General features: G+C 34.4%; 1 protein-coding gene across 2 annotated transcripts in view; it reads left to right on the top strand.

The window, feature by feature from the left end:
• Nucleotides 1–18505, top strand: part of LOC106460323 (iroquois-class homeodomain protein IRX-2-like) — a 38256-nt gene that overhangs the window by 2713 nt on the left and 17038 nt on the right. Inside the window, exon 1 of one of the 2 annotated variants that reach the window (XM_022387422.1) lies at nt 17591–18270. The exons of the other annotated variant lie outside the window; for it this stretch is intronic. Within the exon in view, the coding sequence (XP_022243130.1) occupies nt 18204–18270 (67 nt within the window). The 5' untranslated portion in view covers nt 17591–18203. Of the gene's footprint in view, nt 1–17590; nt 18271–18505 lie in introns of those variants that run through there. 2 annotated transcript variants of the gene reach the window in all.

The following is an 18505-nucleotide window of genomic DNA, read 5'->3' as shown; positions in this document are numbered from 1 at the left end:
GAACCCCAGTAGATGTATAATATATATAACATTCAAAGTATATAAAAATTAGACACAAACGATGTATAATATAGTTAGCATTCAAAGTGTTTAAAAATTATGCAATCCAAAAGACTTAAAATGTACGTAGTTAATATTTTTAAAATTACACACACTCGCCCGTAAATATATAACATAGGTAACATCTGACGCTGTCTTCAGTTGTGCAGTTTTGCTGCTTGTACCATGTATTAGTTCAAAATATGCATATCGATGGTGTTTTTGTTGTAATACTAATTGTACTTAAAACAAGATTTCCTTAATCGAGGCAGAGATCAGTCGTAAAAAAAATTCAGTATATATCCAGTTTTAGGGAAACTTGTGTAGGATGTGACATACGGATGAGATATGACAATTATAATTTACAAATCGGGCAAATATCGACCTAGTTACGACTGGCCACATAATCGGCAGAAACCACATAGTTAATTGACACTACATGAGCCTCCTTTTTCGCCCGGCATTGCATCCGTTTTTCATAATTGATCTTCAGCAGATAGCTCCAAACCCTGCTGACCGTAACTGGAATTTTGCTACTTTTCGGCATGTCGAAACCAGTCACCATTATTCCTTCGATAACCTGCATGTGAAAGGTTTCGAGATGTTTAACTTGCAACCAACGTAGCTGCTGTTGATGCGATCATGGTGGAATTTTTGATAGCCCTTGTTGAGGCAAGTCCATTTATCGATCCCGAAGATGCTGTGGTGGTACTCAAAAATTGGTTTGGTGCTGACAAGGATGCTAGTGATAGTAGCAGTACTAGCCTTATGCTAGATCAGAAAATCAAGAACAAGGTCTCCAACCTTAAACAGACAATGAAGAAAAGTCGCATAAGTTGAGAATATATATATAATTAGTGTGTTTGTGTGTAATCGTTGTATGTAAGATGGTGCGGCCACTCCGAAACCATGTGTTTGTTTGACTGCTCATAATCTCCCGACTGAAATACTTTACCATCATATAAATTGCATATTTGGATACAACAGATTCTGGACGTTCCAGTGGCATGTGCAACACCACCGAAAAATAATTACCGCAATTTCTTGTCCCTTGATTTACCACTCAGAAATATTACTTCGCCGCTGGTTGAAGGAGAGACTCTGTGTTAAGTTTATTCAAAGGTAATTATAACATTAAAGCACATTTACACAAACATATCTTAGGTATATGCTACGTTTTTGTGAAATATAGTTTCGTAAAACTGCTAGCTAGTTCATTGTTTTCTAGAGAAACAAAATCAATGCACGCATGTGCACACGTACACAAGAATGTAAATTTTATACACACACACACACACACACACACACACACACTAAGATTGTTAGCGGAAGAAACTAAAATGATTTCCTGGCCTTCTTACGAGTAATTTTCTCTCTCTACCTTTTTTTTCGCCTTAATCAATGTGCTTGAGTTACAAGAGCCATCTCTACCTTTTTTTTCGCCTTAATCAATGTGCTTGAGTTACAAGAGCCATGAATGTGCCATGCTGTCGACAAACTTTCGCCCTTGTTCTTCAAATGAAGGATTGATTGAAAGGTATTTTTTTCACATAGCCACGTGCACATACGCCCTTAAGGCCTTATCAAGTAAATGTTGTTTATTATTGCGTGGCGTGCGCACGACTTAAAATATTAGCACAATAACTCCAGGTGGATACTCATTGTATTTGGTTTACTAGTCTTTATTTCTTTTGGGAATATTGACACTATTGTAACCCGTGTACAGGAGATTTATCAAGGAAACATTTAACATTTATAATAAAAAAGAAACTTAAGAGAAAGGTTTAACTTTTATAGTAGCAGTTTGTGGTTTTCTTTTTGTTTTGTTTTTTGCACGTAATTAAACGATTATTTATCAGACAGGTTTGGAATACTTCGTCTGTCATGAAATCAACTTTTGGGCCTTCTCTTAAAAATAACACAAGCTCCTACTGAATTGTATATCCACTACTACGTGTATATGGATTGCTGATAAGTTGTGAATAACACCACTAGAAATGCATGTTTTTACTTTAAGCTGGAAGGATAAAATATCCAGAGATTGTAAAACTTGCGAGAATACGTGACTATTTAAGGAAAGATGGAACAACTTCATAGCTCGTGACCTCGCCTGCATAATTTTTTCCGCCATTCGTTACACAGCAGATTTTTACCAATATCATTTGCAGTTGCACTATGGCCAAAAGTGTTGATACCGGCATATTATTGGCTGGTACCAGTGGACGTTCAGGCACGTACAAAAGTCAGGGCTATAATACTTATAATTCTAATATTGTTTTAAATATTCCTCAGGATGCAACTACAAAAATTACTCATTATTCCTTTTTCGGCACCATACTAAATGAATATACACGATTATACGCTAGAGTTTAATCTATTTTCTTTATTGTTCTGGAAAATAAAAACGTGCACCATAGCTGTAACCAGTACATTGTTATTGCCGCTAGGAGGCGCATTTCAGTATTGATGCGATTTGTCCAGAATTTAAATTACTTTATTTTTTTGTATTTTAGAGACATAAAATATGGGTGATTTGTACAGATCTGTTATTATCTTACAACATTTGGTTGGATTCCATAGTAATACTTATAATATTTATTAATTTCCAGTCTAGCTCCCCAAACCAGTATTAGCCTATAAATTGATGACTTTCCCGACACTTGCGGATCAGTGTAAACACCGTTAATATAAGTAGTAAAAATATAAACGAAATATTGTAATGAGAAATATCTGTTTGTCTATCCCAATAAACTTGCAACAATAGACGTGTAACTTGTAAAACACCCATAAATTACTGAAGAACTTGTGTGTGTGTGTATATATATATATCTAGTGATTGGGGGAGTAGTCGTTCTTTTACAGGCTGTCTGGCTTTTATCGCAGCTCTTCGAACTTAAAACATTTATAAAGATATTGACATGCTAGCTGCACATTAATCTCCGTTCTAAGTAGGTGTGCCGATTGTCGAGTGCTCGTACACATTTGTAGAGGAAAACTCGTACCTAAATCTATTTTTACGGCGGCAGAAGACGAGGAAGTACTTGAGTTAAACGTACATTTTCAACATAAGTTGTAGTAAGTGCTCTTTAAAATGCTCATTTGTGAGTATTTATTGTTTAATGCAGCTTTGTAATTTTTCACTACGACCAGTCTTGTGCTAAGATATATGTTTTAGGTCATTTTAGTTTGGTATGCACGCTACATTGGGCGATACAATGGATATTTCTAAGCCTCATTTCAACGTTTACGCATATTGTTTTATCCGTAAAATTAATACTCGGGTTCATATCACACCGGTTATTTAAACGAATATTTCTACACAATTTATATTACAAATGGCATGTGGGTCTTTTGAGATGACTTTGTTGGTTACAGGGTCTTTAATCACACGAGTTAAACATAAAAATACTACCAATATTGCATTTAGTGTAAGCCTTGAGCCCTCGGAGGAGTTATATATGGGACAGGAGCTCGAATCTGACCCTCCTATGTCACCCTCTGTCTTCCTCGTGCGTTGTGGTCACTTATAACAGGCGAATCGCTAGACCGATTGTCACCGAACCAGGCAAGTTTCTTTAAAATCCTACGTGTAGTGACAGTGAGCCGACCCACCTCCTATGTAAGCCGGGTAGCCTTTGTCCTCCCCGTGCGTTGAACTGGTATTAAACCTAATACCACCAATTATTCTAAGAGTTTATTTCTTTCACAGAAAAGGTGATTTCGTCCAATGTTGTTTATCAATTCCTTACATTGAGTGTTGTACCTGGTATAAAAAAAAACACACCTAAAAACTACCCAGTATGTGGGTATTACCGCTATTAAACGTAATAAGAATAAGCGTGTAATTTGAGGTTAACATTAAACATTGTTACCTAAGGCTCATTTGTAACAGCATAATGTCAGCTCCACATTTTCAGTTTCAGAATGACACACGAGTTGTGGCTAGTTGTTCAACTGTGTTAGTTAATGTGGAGAATGACTTCTCACATACTGTAGATTTTACTTAAGCGCAAACACCCTGATGATTTTGTTGTTGTTGTTGTTGTATTTCAACAGCAATGGCATATCTTTGTTACAGGATAAATTATTTAACATTCACTGGGAACCAGCGAAAATTTATTGTTGTTGTTTATAGTTAAGCACAAAGCTACAAAATGGGATATCTGTGCTCTGCCCACCACGGATATCGAAACCCGGTTTCTAGAGTTGTAAGTCCGCAAACACACCGCTGTGGCACTGGGAAGGCCAGTGGAAACTAACTCTAAATACGTGTTTAGACACAAATCATAGACAGTGGGCTAGTACAGAACGTTTAATAAAGCCTCCACGGTGGTTCAGCGGTAAGATTAAGGGTGTATAACACTGAAATTTGGCGTGGGCACAGCGTATATAGCCCATAGTATAGCTTTGCGCTTTAAAGCAAACAGGGCATAGACTAACTCCCCTTCTATTGAAACTGAAGTTATGTCCCTGCAGAATACTGAAAATTGTATACATCGAATACATTATCAATACATTTTCCTTGTATGTTTTAGTGAGTGAGGCTCCATTATTGAAAAGAATACTGATACATCTTGTGATAACTTTGTAATTATTGTTCATCGATCAATATTGTGGTGTTGAGTATTTCAAGTCAACCTCCTACAAAGGTTTCACTCCAACTGACAGTGTCCACCGGTAAACACAGCAGATAGTCCAATGTGGCTTTGCTCCAAAACAAAAAACAAGTGCCAATGTCATTGTTAACTATTTGTATGTGACAGAAAGAACAGAAACAGGAAAGAGACAAATACTGCTTTCCATGATGGGGACATTTGTGAATATATATGTGATGAATCTGTACATATAACTACTATTTTCTTATTTGATATGTGATTCTTTATAATAATAATAATAATAACCACACATTAACATGTTAATACCTTTATTTCAAGAATGTTTTTTATGCCGATATTTTTAAACACATCAGGTCAGAACAAGAAACGAAAAATTCAAAACTGGTTATTTCATATATATTTAATGCAAAGTATTTAGAATTAATCTTTTCTTAATCATGCTAGATAGGTATTCGATTTAATTTATCTCACTGGGGCCTGGCATGGCCTGGTAGTTAGTACGCTCGACTTGCAATCTGTGAGTCGCGGGTTCGAATCTCCGTCGCCGAACATGCTCGCTCTTTCAGCCGTGGGGCGTTATAATGTGACGATTAATCGCACTATTCGTTGGTGAAAGAGTAGCCCAAGAGTTGGCGTTGGATGGTGTTGACTATCTGCTAAATTAGGGACTGCCAGTGCAACTTTGTGCGAAATAAAAAAAATTACTTCATATGTGCCACGGAGTTTCGTTTAGAGTAATATTGCTACTGTGGGGGAAAATGTCAATCTGCCGTGAACGTAGCGTCAACATTGTGAACTACTCTTTTTAAACCGAGTCTCTTTAATGTATTTTGAGCGTGTGCTACTAATAGGTCGTCTGTAAGAAGGCACTTGTACTGCACCTGTACGATGTGTGCATCGCTATCGAGCTTGTTCTAGACGTATACATTGTGTGATATTTTAATTTGCTCGTCTGTATTGTTTTTGGCTAATAATTTTTAGCGTAACATGATGAGTGCGTAACACAACGACTAGAATTTTCTTAATTCTAGGAAACGATTTTAGCAGTATAAAAGCTCGAAATTACGTTTGTTATCAGTAGGTTGTTGATTAATTATTGAGTCAATTGTTTGGTTCAGCGCTCAAAATTTAAATTTGTTTCAACTTTAAACGGAGTACTTGAAATTGGAGAGACGTTAGCAAGTAAATATTTAAGTGTTATTGTGAAGATGAGCCTATAGTTCCGTGAAACTTGTACTAGTTGTAGTCGAGGAAATAAAACGCTTTTATTATTAAGTGAACTAGACTTTGCATTTTTTTTTTTTTGCCGAATCTCTCAACATGACCCATTCAAGTAGTAGAAACCGTGCATATATGGATGGATGGATGGATGGACAAACCTTTTAAAGATAATACAGAAATAAAATGTTTGTGTTAAGGATTTGAAACGCGCTAAAGCACGAGATTTGAAATATAAAATTAGCTATTTTGGTTATTAATTTAAACGTGGTACAAAGAATATTTAAATGCTTTAGTATTTGGAATTAACATGGGGAACTTACATAATGAGTCGTTTCTGTTGACGTGAATGTATCATTACGTAATTGAAAGTATGACGGTTAAAAGTAGCTAAGCTGGACGATTAATTTTAGCGATACCTTGAGGAATTTTGGCAGATTTTATTATTTATATATCCGTGCAATGCGAGTTAGACCTGCTAAGTTTAATACTCGTTGTAACGTCTTCTCGTTCATTACCTTTCCAAAATATATTTTATACTGTATGTTTAGTTATGAACTTAAGCACATAAGTTTAAACATAATCTCCAATATGATTTTATTTATTTTTATTCTCTATACTTTTATAACTTTTTTTTATTAGTGAGATTTGCCCTTAGAAGATAAAGAATAAGAGGACAACAAAAATGTTCCAAATTTTAGACAAATGCTTTTATTTCGACTTCGAGACAACTTGTGCTAAAACATCATATTAGCTATTTTATTTACAAGATAAATTATTTTACTCAAGATGTTCCCTTTCAAATGAAATATCTCGGTTACAGCGTAATGAATCGATAGTTTATGTAAACTACAGCAAGTTTTTTTTTTTATGTATCAAGTTGGTTAAAAAAGTGAAAGACGAAACGATTTCTGGAAGCATGAATATTTAGTTAACGTCATTATCAGCTTTAAAACCGCGGGTCCTGTAATCTTGGATCATATCTTTCATTAGAGTTTATATTAGCAACTGTTCTGTACGAAGTAAACTTATCCTTTTTTGTTTGGCTTTACATTAAAGTTAACAATAATACGAGTTTGATTAAAAGGAATGAAAGGTTCTTCACCTGTATTGTTCTAAAGCTGTCGAAGTTGGAGCTTTTAAAACGTAAAAGAATAAATCACTTGTGTAAATCGTCCGAAAAAGTAAAGATTGATTGGCTGCATAACATACAACTTTCTTAGTAACTGATTCTCTTAACCGAATCTATTGATTTTAGTGAGATTATTTTTATACCTATTTCCGTGAATCGATCTTGAGAAATGAATCGTAAGTTATTTAGAGAGTAAAAAAAAACCCAACAGAAAATATACAGTGATGAAGCTTATGAATCTGTGCTAATGTCAGACGAAGAACAATATCCTCAATTTTTTATCACTTTTGACCTACTTCTTTCAAAACATCAACTCGGTTCCGTTTTTATAGAGAACCATGCATCAGCTTTCGTTTGGACGATATATCGTAAATTTGAATGAGTTATATATATTTATAATTCTTTTCGATATCAATCATTTATTTGAGACAATGAAGTATATCATGTAGTTGGATGTTACACAAATAAGTTATTTTAATTACAGCTTCAGTTGACTACACCTTACCTCTTGGTTGATAGGCACCGAACAGATAATGTTCTACTGGGTTTCTGTTACAATAGTTGGAACTCGTCTACAATGTAGGCTTATTACAAACGGAAAATAAAATAGTATCTACCTATTGCAAAACGGAGAATTATCTTTCACACACACACACACACACACACACACGTGTGTGTGTTTGTATTTATCCACATAATTTAAAATGCGGATAGGCAGAGACCAATGAATTTGAAAAAAAAAGTGATTGTGTTCATTACGTGATTATAAAAGGTTATTTTAAAGCTTCTATAATAGGCTTTGGTGCTTCAGAAATTTACGTGGTTCAGAGGTAAGTTTGAGGGTTTATACATGTGAAAATCTGGATTCGATTATTCTCGTGGTGATCACAGCGCAGATAGCCTATTGTGTAGCTTCACGCTTAAACACTAAACAAATGTACAGGTATCTAAGCTTAAATAACAAACTGTTAAAAATTACTGTTTATAAAAACTTTCATTAAGTAATATAATTAAGAATATAACCCACCACTCCTCAGGTGACTGCACTGTTTTGCAATGTTGAACTTGGCATTTTATCAGGAAAGTCAAATGCATATTGCTTATGTAATGTTTAAACACCCTTGCGCACGTTTCCCGTGATTGTCAAATAAAGTATCTGTTGTAATCCTCCAAGTATTAGACAACAAACAAGGTCATTTCAATTTGTAGAAAAAGTAAAATCTCTTACACACGTAATTCTTGAATTTCGTTGACGTCTTCCTTATCCGAACAAGGATGAAGATAAGTTGAAACCATCGTCTTTATAGTTAAAGACGGAGAATGCCACAAGCTCACTTTAATGTTAATTGAGCGCCATATGCAACCTTATTTTAAGTAGTAATACGAAAGATTTCATTTTGTAACAACTATTTCTGTATCTTACCATTTTAAGCCTCTCAAATCGTTTACTTATGGTTATAAATTGACCTGACAGCTTATGCAACCTTTGGCAATATCTAATTTTTTTCATCAATTAACATATTGTTAAATTGTAAACATACACGGGTGTTTATGAATCACATTGTTATATAATAAGTCAGTTTTGAAAATAACACCTACATTACTGTTTATTAAATCTATACACTGGCATAACAAATATCCATGTCGATATATTATAGCTTTTCAAATTAGACCAATTGGAGGTTTACTGGAATATCACGTGATACGTGACACAGAATTAATTGTGGAATTACATAGGGTTGTTAATACAAATAAATCCCGGAAGTAAAAGTGAAACCGGAAATTGTAAAGGGATGAGCGCAAGACTTGGGAAAATTTTGTTCATTTGAGACATTATGCGATATATATATTAGTTTATCCCTTTACCGTTTGAAGGCTGTGGCCGATACATAGATTAGCCCATAATCCCTAATATCATGACCATGATTGGTATCAGGTGCTAGAGAGCGTTGAGAAAGTTTTGAAATTTTCAATCACTGCAGTAGACTTGCGCCCTTGTCTTTAAGGTTGTGTTCTTCTAAAGAGTGTGTAATAATTGCAATCTTGTCTTCTAAGTGTCATCGTATTTAAAAGAAATAGGATTCTTTCAGGTAAGTATTACATTGAATAAAACACAGATTAAATAAAATTTTAGATTAATTTTAATTGAAATTTGAACATTAGTATTCCAGCCAGCACTGAGAAATATAAACTTTTGAAAGCTCCCATTGGTGGGTGGTATGACTTCCGATGGGCTGTAGGCCTTCTGTCACCTTGCATCATCGTGTCTGGTCTAACCTCTGACAAGGAAGTAGTCGTAAGTTTTCTAATAGTAAATGAAATACTAGTAGAACCGTAAGCCTAACTACATGCGTGCTATTTCTAGAAATTCCGAGACTGAACTGAGTGGCACTGTGAGGACCATACTAGTCAATAATGAAACTTGAATACGACTAGCTTCTGTACACTATAAGAATTACCAAAAGTTGCCCACAACACCAAAATGTTTACTACTATCAAGTAGTCAAAAACCAGCAATGACTGTATTAATAATATTATTTAATGCTCTGCAAACAAGTTTTTATAGATAAGCAACACGTTTTAATAATTCATTACTTTAGTGAAACTTTAGTAAATTTTGGGATGACGATACAAAATTCCAAACTCGCATAGCAGTGCTTTAGAGGGGGGAGGGGGCGCATGTTGACAGTGAAAGTTCAGTCTTATTCCAGAATTTTCTAGCTGCCAATAATTTGCATCTGTAATTAAGAGTAAGTTTTATTTTGGTATACAATCCAGACAGTTTAAAAGCGTGCTTTGTTTTTGGACTATCTGTCAAGAATATAATGTTAGAAAGTAGCAAAATGTCTGGATACGGTCACAAACCACACAAGAATTTACCAAAATGACGATTTTGGGTTTGAAAATGTTTGATCAAACGAACTGTGTTTTAATCATTCCAAATATCAAACAAGTAAGAAAATATAAATATATATAGAATAATAATATTCATAACGTTTGCTCATAAATTCTAATTATGAAATACTCCCGAACTACAGTGGGATAAGAATAATATAACAATGGATTTTTACATTAAAAAAACATTGAATTATTAGTAGTAAAATGTAAATAAAAAATATTAGTTAAAACTTTAGTGGGGGTTCGAGTTGCACACAAGTGACGAGAAACTGTAGTCTCAGGTATTACTGGTGCTATTAGATTAATATTCATGGTGTTCCTTCACGTGCTTAATGACACATCACTTTAAGAATTTATTATTAGCCAGCAGTATTCGTATAACGTCTTATTTTTAAACAGTAGGCATGGCACTAATGTTATCAAAGCATGGAAAATTGACGTTTGCGCAGTTATTAAATACTTCATTGTTCTACTATCTTCGCATATGGGAGCATAGATTTGAAGCCTTAATTTTATTTTTATTTAATAACCACCAAATTCTAACGTTCTTGAATTTTTTTTATTTTGTCAGTAATGCTAACACACTGGTGGTCTGTGACTGTAGTAAGCGATAACATTATTGTATCAGTTATCAGTTATTATATACCAATGGCACTGTAGCAATCACCATCACGTGGTTTGCAGTTGTTTTATTTTTGGCTTGATACGATAAAAAATACTTTACTCCCTCTACAACCGCGTCAAATACTGAATTAATAAACACATACTTGTTAATGAACATTTTCAGTTATCTGTTGAAATCGTACACCGTGTGGTGAGGTTGTCAAAAACATTACATATTTTACCACCGGTAACATGGATACAAATGATGTAGGTATGAATCGTCAAAACAATTTTGTGCCAACATTTATGAAGTGTAGTACACACAGACACAGTTAGAAGACACCTACAGTCAGCACGTTTATTTACCTGAGGTACAAACATATTAATGCGCAGGTACACGCACACACAAAGAAAGCTATAGTTCAAGATGGTTATTATTAACTTGAAACCACTTGATATTTCCAAGCTTTCAGCATCAGTGAATTAGCTCCCCGTGGTACGATGGAGTTCTTAAATAATATTTTTCTAATGCAAGTTTTTTTTTCGCCCCTGTTAACTTTTTCCTTTGTAATATCTTTCCCCTCAACAAAAGTTATTTTTAAAAATGTCTTTTGAACACAATTTTTCCTACCATCTGACAATTTAGGGGATCTATAAAATAGTGGTGTGTAATGCTTATAAACTTAATTTTTAAATTAATAAAAGTAAACCTAAAATAAGTTTTAAAGCCTTTTATCACCACTAAATATTTTCATTGATGCACTAAGAATAACATTACTTATTTATCACAGTAACTCTGGCGTTTGTATTGTCATTACCTCGTATGCGATTAGGTTTTCTTATTTTATTTAAAATATTTAAATAACTTTTCCATACTGAAGAATTGGTTTATTTGCTTTCCCAATATTCTATGATTTTAATTACTTAATATTTGGCTTTTTCTTACTCCCTTCTGCTATGCCGGAGGAAGTGTAAAGTACTATTCTTTCTCGTTTTGAGAATGCAGCCAAAAATGGCGCGCTATAGGAGGTGAGGTATATTTAGTTATACTACACCTGGTTTTGTTTCAACCAAGTACCAGGAACGATCCGTTACCATAGAAGTTACTCTCAGTTCGTGATTCGCATGTTTAGTGGTGGGACATCTCATAGGTTGCGCATTTGTAACCGATTTATGTTATATCCATAGTCTCCTTAGGGTTTAATGTCGTTTATTTATATGTTCTTACTAAAACTTACATTGACTTTCTGGACCTACCCGGTGTCTTTTTTTATACTTTTATTATTATTTTTATCTTTTTTATATTTCTTTTTTTTATATAAATAACCATATAAATAATTATTTGTTTGTATGTGGAGGGACACAAATTAATGCCGTACTTGAAAGTGTAGATCAACAGTGAATACTACTAGGACAACCAGAAAATTATCAAAATCATTACTTCACATGAGCAGTTATTTGGTACTGTGAATAATATTTATTAATTTGTAGTTTTTTGCGATGAATTATATATTTGTATGTGTCTTCCACATAGATCAAAACGCTAACACTGACGACCGATAGCTTTTCACGTCTTACGGTCCAATAAATCCCCCCCCCCCCAAAAAAAGAATCCTGAAAAAAATAACGAAACGGTTAAAAAAATATTGAAAATAAGACCAACATAAATAGTTTCTTTTAAAGATCTGTAGTATTAGTAAGAATTTTTTTGCGCAAAGAGCTATCTGCGCATAGTTATCCATAGTTTTGAACTGACAGACCACAGAGAAGGCACGTAATCAATTACACCAGTGTTAATTTAGTCATCATTTTTTGTTGTAGTCAGCCTTTGTTCTGTTGAAGAAACTAATAAAACTTTAGTAGATTTAGTCATATAATTTTAATTACTTAACCTAAGTCTGATCAACGAAAATGGTCAAAAGATTTATCTACTAAGTCATTGGATTTAGTCAGTTACTTATCTTGTAGCCCATTTGCTATTGTTGTAGCACGTTTTTGTACTGAAATGTAATGCTGAACATTTCCTTTTCTATCTGAGCATCATATTTATGAAAAATAGTGTAACGAATTTATTATTATGTATTTATTTTAATATCGACGCTTGTTTACATTAAGTTTATATTTAGAAACATACATAGCTTATACTGTTGAATGTGTATTGCGAAACTCCCGCCTATTTTCCAAAGTTGTAGAAGATTCTCGTTAGTAAGAATCAACAATATATGTATGTACGTAAACGCTTAAATTGGTATTGTTACGTAATCTGAATTTTCTAGAATGCCTCCACACGCATATAAATATAACCAATGCGACGCGCCAAAAAAAAAAGAGTATCTATTATTAGTTCGCTATAGTCAGTGTGCTATAAACTTCGGAAGCTATAACTGCGATTGTTATAACGCTTACCAATCGGAAAACTTCAGATATTTGAACAGGAACCTTCACAAAGTTCGAACATTATAAGTCGTTTAACTTCAGTGGATTCTCATCGGACATTAGTATTTTTACGAAAACATTACCTAACGTCACTGGTAGGAAAAATATCGGCGTGTGTGGCTGGTAAATAACGAAGAACAAAGCTAGCTAGCTTCCCGAGAAGCGAATCATACCTACTTCAACTCGTAATTAACTCACTCATCGTGAACCCTCGATAAGATATCAAGGAAGTTCCAGCCTAGACAGAAAACTTTATATTGCTTGTAATTTTTGAAACTTTTGTTTGTAAATCATTGTTTGTAATAACTGTTATTGTAAATTATATTCCTGTGTGTATATTAAAACGTATTTGTGTTAAAAAAGAAAACTGTGTGTATCAATCTTGGTGGCAAGTATCATAAACTGACTATATATCGGCTTTAATTTAACTACTAAATCCAAAGTACAATTTAACTACTAAATTTAAAGTATCATTTAACTCGGTTTCAGATCATTTGAAATTCTAATATGTAACAATAGGAAGTCAACATCTATTTGAACAAGGAACAGGCTAATAATAAAAAAGACTAAGACAATGCTAAAATAATATAATTATGTGCACACCAAAGATAATCGGTATATCCGTCAACACAACCAAGAATTTGGCGCGCGTCATTCAGCCCTTCCCCCAACAGTGACTTTTTTCCTATAAGCGTTTTCGTCATTGCGTACACTTAGTCATTGTTTTCGTAAAAAAAATTAAAAAATAACGAAATTAACACTTAGGCTACTCTTGTCTGACTGAATAGAGGGATCTGGCCGTCACCTTTATAACGCACATGGGGACAAGTACATTTTTGTGGCAACTGGCCGGAAATCACGAACCCTTGGATTCACCGTCCAAGCACTCCAACCACTAGGTCACGCCTGATCCTATTAGTAAAAGAAAACAAAAGTAACAAATTATCACGAACACCATCTCAAAACTAAATACATGGATAATCCTAAAGAAAAGTGTTAAGACTAGTAACTCTAAATTGAATCAAAAATAGTTACCCTAAAGACCATCTTAAGTAAAAGTGATTTAAGACCGATCTTTCTAGAGATTATTAAATGTTCCAACTAGTTATGTAGAAAACTCGCCACAGCCAAATCAAAGTATAATTTGTTTAATTGTCCTCTATAGAATAATAAAAAACGTTTCACGGGTATTTTAGGTAGTGTTTAAAACATATTAGTTTCCGATTTAATGGACTACTCCCGCCTATTTCTAGGGTAGGACAACGTTTCGACTTCTACATCGAGACCTTCTTCGACTTGCATCTGTTTTATTGTGACGACGTATAGTTATAATGAAAGTTAATAATCTGGTATATAAATATATAAACTATTAAAAATTTACTTCCCAAATTTGCTCTTGTTTTTTAATATATTCTGGCAGTTTTGTTTCAATAAACTGGACTTCGCGAGAAACCATATGCTCTCAATCGTGGATCTGGAAATGCTCGCCATATTTTTTTTATTAGAAATCATTCTATGAGACTTTAAAAAGATTTCTCTACAATTTTAAAGACATTTCTTTAGGTCCTTATGCTGTTAATATTTCAAATACTCATTTTATTTACTCTCTTACAACTCAAGGTACCACAGGCATAAACATTTGGCACTAAATGCCTTCATTAATAACACACTGGTCGTGATGACATGACCCAATATTATCTTACATAATTTTGTTCACTGTTGCAAAGGAAGGTTTAGTGATTACTTAAAAAAAACAATAAAACTTTAGTGTAGAATTTTCTAAGATGTCACCTTAGTGATAGTTAACAGTCACGCTGGTCTTCAAACATCACTTAATCAAGGTGCCCAAGTAAGAACGTAACAACTTAATAGGCCTTCGGAAGAGGTTAGTGACAGACTATACACATAGCAGAAGACAACTTATAAATAAACCGCGAAAATGAAATAAACCACCTCCACAGCAAGAAAAATTTTATGTTTGGTCTACATTTGACTCCTCCAAGTTGAAACCAATTCGTTCAAACAAGTTAGAAGGGGTGACTTAATTTGGTATAAATAAATGAAATCCTAGCCTCCTCCTCTAACATCAAACCCTTTGACCGCCCCTATATTATATTTGTAAGATCTTAAATCTGGACCTGTGGGATTGCACCCCATTCCTGGCATAGAAAGTTGGTTGTTCAGGAAGCGTTCAAAACATCAGCCATAGACCATCTTCGTCTATTGGTCTGGTCACGGGAGAGTGGTAATACTCTGACCAACAAGCCGTCGTTTCGTGACTCCGGCTGAATGAGCAGGATATCCATATTTCATGAAAATACTGCCTTATCTGGAAAGCTGCGCATTGGAAAAAAAAATGGGAAGGCTTTGCTTGAGTATTGAGCATATCGCCAACCGTGATCATCCAGCTGCCCAAATGGCACCATTATAGAAACGCCTTCAAAAATTGTGTAGAACTGAACTCGTTCGAAAACCATTCCCGAAGATCAACAGCAGGTATAAAGTGTGGACTTTCTTATTGTAAAAATGAGGGCAACCTATTGCCTTCTAGAACTTTTACTGTATCGATAAAATTAAAACAAATATATATCAAAGCGGACTGGACAAGAAATAAGGTATTTTGGATGAATGTATAAGGGCTGGAAGTTAGCTAAACACAAGACATTTTCATAGCAGGGTGTGGAATTGGGTTGGGCAACAGGCCACCATCAAATCAAACAGATGATCGCTATCTGTCCTTTTGAGTTAGTTTTAACTGTAAAGCCTGGGAGCTTCGTTCTTTAACTCTTCTACAGCAGTAACTAGGCAACGGATCAGTATGTCAAAGAGGAATAGCTTTCGTGCCTCGTACGTTTTTACTAGATAAATGACGATTTGGGCTTCATTAAATATGGGACGCAAATGTTTTCTCTTGCGTTTGTATATTTAATAAAACGTATGTAGCAATACCTTGGTGCTGCTAAATTTTATATGCACATTTGTTTCGCTTTACTTCAACGATTTAAACCAGTGGTTCTCAAACTTTAGATCGTGGACCCCCCTCGTCACTCCCACCCCATTATCCACATTTTTGTGGTCTGTTATACGAGTGCTGATTATATTACTGTTGGTATAGTCGCATTATACATTTCACAAAACGTTTTTTTTTTGTTTTTTTTCTTTCAGTTAAGTTGTTTTTCTTCCTGAATCTTCTCAAGGCCTTTCAGGATGCGTCCATCTTCCCCATATTGCACGTTCTTAACGAAGTGGCATTATTTATTCTGGTGGGGGTAGAAAAAAAAAGGACACGTTTGTGTTCTCTGCACGGTAAAAAAAAAAGAAAAAGTCGATGTCGTAGGATCCCAAATACAAATTCAATATTACTCTCGAAATGTTGAATACCCAAAACATGAAATGGAACAGTTGCAATATTCAAAGTTCCTAATGATTATTATATATATTTAATTTCAATTGGTATGCATTAGAACAAAAACAACTTAGATATGTACAATGTTCCTGAACATACTTTCGTTGTTTATATCACTAGATGTGCGTTGTGGCCCATCGCAAACTAAATCTGGAAAATCGTTTTTATTACTGTTTTATTTAGAATGAAATTTATATATTTGGAGATTATCTTCATGCGACCTTTAAGATAGTCAAACTTTTTTCCAGTAATTTTACAGCTTGTGGTGTTTTTAAATAGTTCTGTACGTATTATTTGTAATTGCTATTTGTTTATTTTGTTCATTTCAACATAAAATAATGTTATCTTATGTGTTATCTTATGGAGATTGAGATGTTTTTGAATTACCCATGGTTTTGTAACATTTTGGTATTTAATGAAGTTTGCAGTTATAGACTGTTTCTGTATGTTCATAGGTGTTAGTGCACTTTCATCACTAATTATGTTTTTTGGTATGTTTTCAGCAATAAGGTATGTTGTGTGTGTGCTCTTTTATGTTAACTGTAATTTGTGTTTTTTGTAGGAATGTATGGTTGTTATTGAGTAGGATTGGATGTATATGGGTTGTTGATATGTAGTTTTGTGAGTGTTTTTGTGCAGTATATGGGTTGTTGATATGTAGTTTTGTGAGTGTTTTTGTGCAGGTTTGAAATGGAACGGGTAATTCTACTGAGACCAGAAATTAATCGACTACCTTTGTGAATTTCGTTACGTTAGGATGGTCCGTACACAGACGCTCGCGCGCGCGAGATTGTGATTTAAAACTTAAAGCGTAGTTTTGTTTCCAGACAAAATCCTGTATGAATAAAGTATTAGTGGCAGTTAGGAACAGCGATTTTTTTATGGTAATGTTATCACTAAATAATATAAACGTCTTGTTTACGTATCTTGATAATTCCTTATTTTACTGATAGACAATGTCACGCAGGCGCACACCAAATTAAGATAAACAATGAATTTGGATCTCGAGTGGGAAGGCGTGGCAGGTGATACTTTGTTTTATCGCACAGGTTTAGAAAACGGTTGTTCCCTCTACCTATAGAGATTACTTGCATTTTTTGTTGTTAGTTTTCAGCAGACTTATCAGTGTTTTTCGAATCGTCGTCCTTTTGATAACTATAGTCTCTCGTCGATACTTTTCTTTCTATTAACTTCGAGATCTCTTGGAATCTTATGGGCGGCTGCCAGCGTGTGTTGTGCGATTTATATTTGCATCAGGGTCACAACAACGCTCGCAGTATAAAAGTAAACCTGTCTTCTTGGGTTTCAAAGGAGTGATTCCCGTTGGCTCAGCGGTAAGTCTGTGACCTTACAGGGCTAAAAATCGAGTTTTGATACTTGCCGGTGGGCAGAGCACAGATAGCCCATTGTGCAGCTTTGCGGTATACGACAAATTAAAAGCCAAAGAACGAAGTATCCTTACGTTCGTTTTCATGCTTCAAACATCGGAAGTGTTATCTTGCCCTACTGACCTAGATGCCAGAAATGTTCTGGAGAAATGTTAGAGAGTGTCTCACTTGTTGACTGTCAGCGTCAACATGAAAAAGCCTGGCAATAACCCAAGCTGTGAACTGTTTCCTACCTTCTCATTCTCTATAGTTAGTAGGTAATTACTAAATGTTCCATTAGTTTGGCAATAGGTGTTTAAAATCTATTCCTGCAGACACTCATGAGTTAATAAGTAATCAGAACGAGACAGTTGAATCATTGTGGCTTATACGATATTTGGTACTGTATGAAGAGTTGCTCAGTGTAAATAAACCTAGTAATTCCAAATGCAAGTGAATTCTAGCATATCGTTGCTGCAGCCATCGTTATGATTCCATGTTGGTTAATTTCTCTGAACGTTATTATTATGAAAAGACAGTATTTACAGCGAAAAGGTGGGTCCTTGTGATTGACGTTTACTGGAATATGTGATTTGATTTTACTTTATATTTTTTCAACTGATATATTTGTTTGTGTGAAATGTCTAGATATAGTGTTGCTAAAACAATTTTAGTGTTAACAATAGTATAAATTTTGTCTAGATATAGTGTTGCTAAAACAATTTTAGTGTTAACAATAGTATAAATTTTGTCTAGATATAGTGTTGCTAAAACAATTTTAGTGTTAACA

Source organism: Limulus polyphemus, unplaced genomic scaffold, assembly GCF_000517525.1.
Source record: "Limulus polyphemus unplaced genomic scaffold, Limulus_polyphemus-2.1.2 Scaffold33, whole genome shotgun sequence".
NCBI lineage: Eukaryota > Metazoa > Arthropoda > Merostomata > Xiphosura > Limulidae > Limulus > Limulus polyphemus.
This window is presented reverse-complemented; position numbering and strand designations above follow the sequence as displayed.